The sequence below is a fragment of the Peromyscus californicus genome, unplaced genomic scaffold, assembly GCF_007827085.1.
Source record: "Peromyscus californicus insignis strain IS unplaced genomic scaffold, ASM782708v3 Scaffold_7__1_contigs__length_154581171, whole genome shotgun sequence".
In the NCBI taxonomy this organism is placed as follows: domain Eukaryota; kingdom Metazoa; phylum Chordata; class Mammalia; order Rodentia; family Cricetidae; genus Peromyscus; species Peromyscus californicus.
Window position 1 is genome coordinate 15,413,635 of NW_026294595.1, and position 9,308 is coordinate 15,422,942.

At 52.0% G+C, this 9,308-nt stretch overlaps 1 protein-coding gene across 3 annotated transcripts; it reads left to right on the forward strand.

Moving 5' to 3' along the window:
* Arrdc1 (arrestin domain containing 1) lies at window positions 1-9,168 on the forward strand. 3 transcript variants are annotated; one of them, XM_052724568.1, is made up of 8 exons: window positions 4-257; window positions 6,638-6,748; window positions 7,343-7,393; window positions 7,489-7,643; window positions 7,788-7,970; window positions 8,068-8,244; window positions 8,323-8,764; window positions 8,844-9,168. In XM_052724568.1, the coding sequence occupies exons 1-8, from the start codon at window positions 140-142 to the stop codon at window positions 8,909-8,911; spliced, it is 1,305 nt and encodes a 434-aa protein (XP_052580528.1). In that variant the 5' UTR covers window positions 4-139; the 3' UTR covers window positions 8,912-9,168. The 3 variants fall into 3 exon arrangements, with proteins under 3 accessions (XP_052580529.1, XP_052580527.1, XP_052580528.1); XM_052724567.1 differs by having other exon boundaries at window positions 2-257; window positions 8,068-8,764; XM_052724569.1 differs by lacking the exon at window positions 6,638-6,748 and having other exon boundaries at window positions 1-257; window positions 8,068-8,764.
* The last annotated feature ends 140 nt before the right edge of the window (window positions 9,169-9,308 follow it).

Below are 9,308 nucleotides of genomic sequence, written 5' to 3' on the forward strand. Positions count from 1 at the left end.
GGTCTTGGGGCACCGGCTAGTTCTCCGGCCCAGGCGGGTCCTGCAGCCTGGGCGTGTCCTTTGTCGGGGGAGGGGGACGGGGCGGGCCTCCAAGCCTCAGCCCTAGCAGGCGTCTGACCGCGGCGCGGGACACCGCGGTATGGGGAGGGTGCAGCTCTTCGAGATTCGCCTGAGGCAGGGCCGCGTCGTCTACAGTCCTGGAGAGCCGCTGGCTGGGGCCGTGCGCGTGCGCCTGGGAGCGCCACTGCCCTTCCGAGGTGGGCGCGGGGTCGCCTCGGGGGAGCGGGTAGAAGCGTTCTCACCTGCGGTGGGGCGGGGCTCTCCAAAACCATGTGGTTGGTGGGCTCCGTGACTGGGTTCTCAGCCTCCAGGGAGCCCTGGGTTACGACGGAACTGCAGACTCCAGGGTCCGGCTGTGCTGGGAGGCCAGGGCGGGGCAGACAGCTCGGTGGCCCAGTCCTTCCGCATCTGTCCCATCCTGTGCTGTCTGCCTAGGGGAGGCCAGAGTCTGTGTGAGGGCCTAAGCGCTTGTTCACTATGCCCAGGCGACCCTGGAGGTAGAAGTATGCAGGCCTCCAGTTTTCCCTTGTTCAGGTGTCCAAGGTCCGCTGCACTCTGCACCTGCTGGTCCCCCACCTGGAACCTAGTATGCTCTGGGTCCTCTCTTTTCCTCGCCTCCAGGCTACTATGCAGGACCTTCCTCTTCAAAGACAGTCCTGGTCCAAGTGTGCAGGTTCCCAGCAGGATCCACAGAGAACCTTTTTTGCTTTCAATTTAAGGCTTAAGACTTTCTTAAAGCTTGTGGATGCTGGCAAGGGGTCTTGTTAGTCCTAGCAATCTCCTCGCTCCTGTCCTAAGGCCTTGGAGCTGAGCTGAGCTGAGCTGAGCTGAGCCCTCTGCTGATGCATATGTCTGAGACTCTGGGGCTAGGGATTAGATTACTCTTTTGCCATTGACTGGGCTCTCAAGCGCAGCCTCCTCTGTGCTGGATCCACGAATAGGGAGGGACCTGTGTGGGATTTGATGACTGAGCTCTTAGGGTCAGGTGGGCACTGTTGTGGCCTCTGTCTAGCCGCTGGCACCGAGTGCAAAAACTGTATGGGTGTCTCAGCTTGCTACTCTTATTTTTGCCTTCTGTGAGAACTACCTGGCTGCTTGGCCAAAACCACAGCTGGTGTCTGCTGAGGATGGATAGCTATCCTCCTCAGCCATCCTAGGCCCAGTTGAAACCCTGGGCCTGGTGTTATCTAGGTCTAGAAGGAAACTGGGTTGTAGGTGCCTGTCAGGCCCAGATCTTGTTGAGGCTCCTGGTCAGGATCACATTGCCTTCCTTTGCTTATCCCTATTTAGAGTTTGTGGTCTGGGTGAGAGCAGATGTTGCTTTTGTAGAGGCTACAGCAGTGATAGGCCAGCTCCTTCTGGACCCAAGAAGGTATGAGAAATGTAAAGAAAACTTCACATTGGCTGAGGGGATATGGTGCAGGCCACAGGATTGTGGGCTTGGGGAATACAGTACAGAGAAGAGAGATCTATTTAGAACTAGCCACTCAGTTTTTCTTTTCTGTCATTTCCTGGCTGAGCTTGGGGTAAACAGGCTATTGCCAACTACAGTATACGGATGAGCTATCTCATGACCTCCTTGTATTGGATAAGGAGTGAGTAAAGGGACAGCTGACCTTACAGAGGCTAAGAGAGCTCTAGCTGATGGTCCCAATTGTAAAAGTGCCCAGGATCATGGGCTAGAAGGTGGATTATTTAGATTGCTGGCATTTGTGTGTGTGTGTGTGTGTGTGTGTGTGTGTAGAGGCCACTCTGGAACTTCCTGAAGTCCTGCTTGGGATGGAAATAACGATGGCTCTTTTCTTTTCCTTCATTCAGAGGACACTTGTTGAGTTTCTGCTAGGGCCAGTAGAGAAGGCTCCCATATTCTCAAAGAATTCTACCTCCTTAGGGTTCTCAGTCTTGTTCACTGAATGCTTGTCTAATGATTGACAGAGGTTGGCACCCATCCACGAGGACACTAGGTGTCTCACAGGTGAGGAATGAATAGTGTTCTAGACCCTGGGGAATGGCAGGACCCACTGTGGTTTTCTCTTATGACTCACTATACCCCAATTCTGGATCAGATGGTGATCTTCCTACTTGTTTTTCTTTTCTTTTTCTTTTTTGTTTCGTTTTTGCTTTTCGAGACAGGGTTTCTCTGTGTAGCTTTGCACCTTTCCTGGAACTTGCTTTTTAGACCAGGCTGGCCTTGAACTCACAGAGATCCGCCTGCCTCTGCCTCCTGAGTGCTGGGATTAAAGGCGTGCACCACCACCACCGCCCGGTGCTTTTCTTTTTCTGAATCTTTTCAGGTGCTGGAAATTTAATTTAGAGCCTATTGTATGCCCGATAAGTGCTCATCACAGAGCTGATTCCAAGCCCTCTTCTTTTCTGTTTTTTTTTTTAATTGTTTTATTATTATTATTTTTTTAGACACAGCACTTTCTGGGCTCCCCAGACTGACCTCAAATTTGTAATCCTCCTGATGTAGGTTTCTGAGTGTTGGGGTTGCATGTGTGCACCACCACACCTAGGTCTCCCTATTTTTTCTTTCCTTTTCTAAATTAGATTTATTCATTTTATTTTACATGTGTGCATGTTTTGTCTGCAGGTATGTCTGTGCACTACTTGCTTGTGTGCCCCTGGAGTTCAGAAGAGGGCATCGAATGCCCTTGAACCGGAGTTAAAGATGGTTATGAGCCATCGTGTGGGTTCTGGGAAAGGAACCAGGGTCCTCTGCAAGAGCAACAAGTGCCCTTCACCCCTAAGTCTCTCCAGCCCTCTCTCTATTTTTCATAGACCAGCTATGTCTTCACAGGACACCAAGAGGGAGCTTGTTCTTGTGATACAATTGGAAGCAGGCCAAGCACCGATTTAATGGTAGAATGTGGTAGCTGATGGGGGCGGTCAGGTTCAAGATCCATGGGACCAGGAGAGGAATGGAGAGGTCTTAGTTATCATGGTGCCTGAAAGGAAGCTACTGGGCAGGTAGAAGCACCCCTGAGGGAAGAAAGTTCCAGAAGTCTCTGTGGAACACAACACACACCATGATTTTCTTTAGAAAACCAGAGCAGCCTTTGGGCAGTGGTGGTACACACCTTTAATCCCAGCACTCAGGAGGCAGAAGTAGGTGGATCTCTGTGAGTTCAAGGCCAGCCTGAACTACAGAGCTGGTCCCAGGACAACCAAGGTTACACAAAGAAACCTTGTGTCTTGTGGGGGGTGGGGAAAGAAAGAAAGAAAGAAAAGAAAACCAAAACAAATCAGCGTCCTGTCTCCAATGGTGAACACCTGCCAGTTTGGTGGTCCCTGGTCAGTTTGGTGCCTGCCTTTTATTGTAATTGTGAACACTGTTCGGAAGTGCTTTTTATACTTGGATGACACCTTTTTATACTTGTTCTGCAGGCTGCCACTTAATGTTCAGTAGTAGAGGACTTGCTAGAACACACTTCCCTGGTTGTCTGGCTATGCTGCAGGGTGTGAGCTGGTGAGAGGACCATGGTGACCTCCCAGAGAAGATCCCTTGGCATGAGAGTGGAGGGGTAGGACTGTGATATTACTGAAAGGCAGCAGGAACACTGAGAGCCAGGAAATAAAGGAAATCAGGATCTTTTATCATGGGATTGCCTCCAACCTGCCTAGTCTTGCCATCACAGGCATGTGCAGACTGTAAAAAAAAAAAAAAAAAAGTGGTGTATATTGGGTGTGGGTGTTCATGCGGGTCCATGTAATCAAGAGACAGAGGTACCTCAAAGATGAGCTTAGCCTTTCCCAGCTGCCGGGGGGATTCTGTCTCTGGACTGGTCCACTGTACCTTAACAAAGGGCCTTTTTATTTTTTTGTTTTTATTTTATTTATTTGTTTGTTTATTTTTGTTTTTTTGAGACAGGGTTTCTCTGTGTAGTTTTGGTGCCTGTCCTGGATCTCACTCTGTAGACCAGGCTGGCCTCAAACTCAGAGATCCGCCTGGCTCTGCCTTCCAAGTGCTGGGATCAAAGGCGTGCACTACCACTGCCCATCTCCAAAGGGCTCTTTTATTGTTCTCCAATTTACACCCTTTACCAAATTAATCTTCGTGCCCCAAAACCTCTTGTCTAAGCTTCCCAAAGGGACAATGCCAAATGCAAATTCTCTGCACATTCGGTATTCTGGGTTCTTCCTCAATCAAATTTGCATAGGCTTTGTACCTTTAGAAAATTCTCAAACAAGATGCACATACATAGAGGGTACTGGGAGACAAAAGGTAGGTAGCAGTCACAAAAGACAGATTAAAGCTAGGTGCTAACACTACACTCCGGAATCGAACTAGCCTTAGCTCTGTGGGAATTCTCCCAACACAAAGAGAGCAGGGTCCAGCGCCTTGCAGCAGCAGCAGCAGCAGCAGCAGCAGCAGCAGCAGCAGCAGCAGAGAGACCACCTAGTATGCTCAGAGCTCCTCATTTCTCAGGCTGAATTGGCACTGTTCTTGGCCAGTGGAACGGGGATCTTTGAGGAATTTTCTTGGGGGAATTTTTACACCTTGATTGTGACCCTACTGAGACAAAGGAGCAACCTCAGGTGTTTTGTTGGGGCAGCAGCAGGCATACTGTTTCCAAACCCTTTTCCTCAATCATTTCTAGTGGGAGAGTGAATGGCACAGGATGTGTTCACCTTGGTGGCTAGAGGCTGGTCACATGGTCAGGGTCCTCCCAGGAGGAAAATGCCTGGCATTGGGAAGATCAGAGTCTGACCTATCCCGTACTTCTTTGCCTGAACTGTGGGGAGTCCATACTGGGTGCTTGGCTGCTGTTATAAGCAGTGCAATGAGACTCCTGATGAAATAGTATAGGGCTGGAGAGCTGATGGGTGTCCTGGCGTGTATCGATCGATGCGAGCACAAGAAGTTCGTCAGTTTATAGTTGGTGGTGTAAGGAGTCTACTTCCCCATCCCCACCCCAACATGGGTCAAAGTGCTCAATAGTTGTCATCCTGATGAGTAAACATGTCAGTTACCTGGGTTTTCCCTGGTTTCTAGTATGGCTGGGTATCGGTTCCAATTATCTACTGCTACAAAAAGGTCAGATAACAAACCACCCTTACACTGAACAGCTAAAGCAACCAGTTATTGCTCATACATTGAGGATGAAGAATTTGAATAGCTCTGTGCCATTCACTGTAGGGGTCCTGATAGCACTATGGCAGCATCTGGACTAAGCTGAGACCTCCATACTTCTTTTTGTATCTAATGTATCTAAGGGGCCAATCATCCTTAGAGAGATGTACCCTTGGTGAAGTATCTTGTGTCCCCCAGCAGATTTTTGAGCCTCCTCTTACCCCTATCATCTCAAAAACTATTTGCTGGCCTGTAGATGCCCCTGGTGTTCAGATTCCAGGGTGGGAATCGTTGGTGGTTTGACTTCAGAGGCCATGTCAGAAGTGTGGATTTCAGGTCAGGTGGGAGGTTAGAGTGATAAGGTTGGGCTGACATGGAGGGTGAGGGACGGTCGGTCAGTCATTGGCACTTCCAAGGGGCAGAGTGGTACAGCAGGAATTCAGGACCGCCTCAAGAGTGGGAACAGGTGATTCGGAAGTGCACGTGTGGATAGCTGGATGAGTTGAGGGTGAGCCAAAGGTTTATAGAAGGAAGCTAAGTGTTCTGGTGGTAACCAGCAGGATGCCTGGACCACGATGGAGGGAGACTGAGGCAGGTGTAGTCAACTCCTAGGTACTTGGATATGTTTGTTCCTCCTGCTTGGTGGCTTTGTCACGACGATGAAAGAGTCTGAATAGTCTTACCTTCCCGTGACCCTGTCAAGTAAGTCTGGAAACAGTGCTGAAACTGTGACCCAACCCTGCAGGGAGAAGGGTGTCACTTCAGGGGCCCTCTCATTGGCTCCCACCTACCACCTTGCCTGAGCCTTCTCCCTTGTGATCAGTTTCAGCTGTACCTCCTCATTCCCCTATGGCTCCCTGATCACAGTGGGCCCAGGATGTGTCTGTTAGAGGAATTTGAACTCTGTCTCTAGTGGGTCCGGGCTGGGTACTCCCACTGGTGGAGGAGGGCCAGCCTCCTCAAGGTGTAGAAAGTTAGCCTCCTGGGCACTGTTGCCCAGGCAGTAAGTCTGGGCTCGCCTTCCGGTACTAGATGGCTGACTGGCTCAGACAGGTTTGACTGCATTCCTGCAGGGAGAGGGCTGGCATTAGCTTTCTTGAGACTGAAGGGGCGTCTCCTGGCCTAACTGATTTGCATCATGAAAAACAGAGTACCTTGGGTTTTTATAGGTCTGGCTAGAGGCTGAAGGAACCAATTTGGGGGTAGCCCAGGGGTTATCTAGGAGATTATCGGCCTCCCACTGTGTTTGTGGGACAGATGAAACACTGCCTATCAGTTTCTTTGCCAGCCTGGCTCCCTGGGAGAACACCACTACTGGGGATGGCCAGGAGGTATTCTTGGGAAGATGACAGGCTGCTTGCATCTTGGCCTTCCCAGGTCCTTCTGCTGGTGCAGCTGCTTGACCCATGGGTCCTTCCAGCCCTACATGAATTCCTGTGCTGGGGACAGGGAGGAGCCTAGGCTATCAGCTGGCTTAGGCTTATGCCACCCTTCCCCTTACAGCTATCCGGGTGACCTGCATGGGTTCCTGTGGGGTCTCCAACAAGGCCAACGATGGGGCATGGGTGGTGGAGGAGAGCTACTTCAACAGCTCCCTGTCACTGGCTGACAAGGGTGAGTGTGGGAGCCAGCAGTGATCACAGGGGCAGCCCTTGCCTGGAGTGGGGTCAGTCTATCCCTTCCCCTCCCAACGACTGTCTCTTGGATGCTCACTCTATCCTACTCTCTGGTACTGGGTCTGGGTGGGCTCTGACCCTTGGTATGGCTGTTTCACCCCGTCCTCTATCCTCAACTACCCTCCTGTTTTGTTTTTAATTTTATTTTTAAATTTTGTATTTATTCATTTTTGAGACAGGGCTTCATGTAGCCCAAGGTGGACTTGAACTGAGGATGCCCTTAAACTTCTGATTCTCCTGCTTCTGTCTCCCAGGAGTGTGCTATCATATCTGGTTTATGTAGCAGTCCTTGGACTTGAACCAGAGCTTTGTGTATGCTAGGCAAACACTCTTACCAACTACATTTCCAGCCACACACTGTCATTTAAACCAAACCCATGGATGTAGCCTGTAGTTTCTGCTCTGGTCATGCTGCTATAGTGCTGGAGACAGGTGGTGTGGACTGGTGGGCTGCAGTGCCTACTTCTGGTCTGGCACTGTGGCCACTGTGGATCTCCTCTGGTTTGCTCCCACCTCCTCCTTGTCTCTGTAGGAAGTCTGCCGGCTGGAGAGCACAACTTCCCCTTTCAGTTCCTGCTTCCTGGTGAGTGGAAAGCTTGCAGGGACAGCAGCCTTGAAATGGTGGGAACCTATGAGTGGGAGGTGCTGGGTGCCAGCCAATCCCTGTTCTCTCCGTAGCCACAGCACCCACATCTTTTGAGGGACCCTTTGGGAAGATTGTGCACCAGGTGAGGGCCTCCATCGACACTCCACGTTTTTCCAAGGATCACAAATGTAGCCTCGTGTTCTACATCCTGAGCCCCTTGAACCTGAACAGCATCCCAGATATTGAGGTGAGGATGGGGCAGAGGCTTCCTTTGTTACCTTCAACCTTCTCAGGCCAGGCAGCCAGACTCTGCAGCCTGAGGGCCTGTCCCCAGGCCACAGGAATGCACTCTGTGCTCACTTGATAAGTTCCGCCCCGTTTTCCCTTCAAGCAACCCAACGTGGCCTCTACTACCAAGAAGTTCTCCTACAAGCTGGTGAAGACCGGCAATGTGGTTCTCACAGCTAGCACTGACCTTCGTGGCTATGTGGTGGGACAGGTGCTTCGGCTGCAGGCTGACATTGAGAACCAGTCAGGCAAGGACACCAGCCCTGTGGTGGCCAGCTTGCTACAGGTCAGAGCCCTCTGGCTCCCTGAGCCTGTCCCTTTCTCATGGGACAGAAAGGGTGGGTTGCTGGCCTGCCCGAGCTCACAGTCCAGTCTTTCCTTAGAAGGTATCCTATAAGGCCAAGCGCTGGATCTACGATGTCCGAACCATTGCAGAGGTGGAGGGTACGGGTGTCAAGGCCTGGAGGCGTGCTCAGTGGCAAGAACAGATCCTGGTGCCTGCCCTGCCCCAGTCAGCCCTGCCTGGCTGCAGCCTTATCCACATCGACTATTACCTACAGGTTTGGTGTTGTCCGGGGCTGGGCGGCCTGAGGCTAGGCGACCTTGGCCTGACTCCTCAATACCTGCATTCTTTCCAGGTCTCCATGAAGGCACCTGAAGCCACTGTGACACTCCCACTCTTTGTTGGCAATATTGCTGTGAACCAAACCCCACTGAGCCCCTGTCCAGGCCCAGGGTCTTCTCCTGGGGCCCTGTCCCCAGTGGTGCCCTCTGCACCACCCCAGGAAGAGGCTGAGGCCGTGGCTAGTGGCCCCCACTTCTCAGACGCAGTTGCCCTCTCTACCAAGAGTCATTCTCAGCAGCAGCAGCCACTGTCGGCTCCGTTGGGTTCTGTGTCTGTCACCACCATTGATCCCTGTGTTCAGGTTGGAAGCCCTGCTGGCCATTCTCTGCACCCTCCCTTGTGCATCTCTATAGGTGCCACCGTCCCCTACTTTGCAGAAGGCTCGGGGGGCCCAGTACCCACCACCAGCGCCTTGATCCTCCCCCCAGAGTACAGTTCATGGGGCTACCCCTATGGTGAGTGGAAATGACAGGGACTGGGGTGAGAAAATGAGGATGCCTTGAACCACTTGTAGATCCTGTTTTCTCCCCACAGAGGCTCCACCCTCCTATGAACAGAGCTGTGGTGCCAGTACAGACCCTGACCTGATCCCAGGGAGCTGACCCTGGTGAGCTCACCCTATGCCGCCTTCTTCGGTGGGCCTGGCCTTTGCCCTGGGATGAGGTGCCCAGGGCCTCGTGCCTTTGCTCTCTACCTGGCCCAGCTACTCAGGACCTGCAGCCGTCGGGATGACCTCTGGTGGACCAGCCTCTCCGGGCTCCTCTGGAACTAATCAGTCCTCTTCTCGAGAGGTTGGGATAGGGCGGCAGGGGATCTGGGACCTGGAGAGACTATAAATAAAGAAAGCATTTTATTTGTAGAGCTGGGCAAGTGGCTGGCCTTCGTGTCCTAAGCCTAGCCTCAGAGTGGCCCCACTATAAGGGCTCTCCCATGAATACAACCTCGCAAGCTCCTCCTCTGACCCCACCTCTGAAAGACGTGCCCTCCCCAGAGCTCCTC

What these genes read in the sequence shown, in the direction of transcription:
- Arrdc1 (XM_052724567.1), top strand. Translation starts at nt 140, where the DNA reads ATGGGGAGGGTGCAGCTCTTCGAGATTCGCCTGAGGCAGGGCCGCGTC. An exon ending in CTTTCAGTTCCTGCTTCCTG is followed by an intron (nt 7,394 to 7,488) that starts GTGAGTGGAAAG and finishes TTCTCTCCGTAG; the next exon opens with CCACAGCACCCACATCTTTT. An exon ending in TTCATGGGGCTACCCCTATG is followed by an intron (nt 8,765 to 8,843) that starts GTGAGTGGAAAT and finishes TTCTCCCCACAG; the next exon opens with AGGCTCCACCCTCCTATGAA.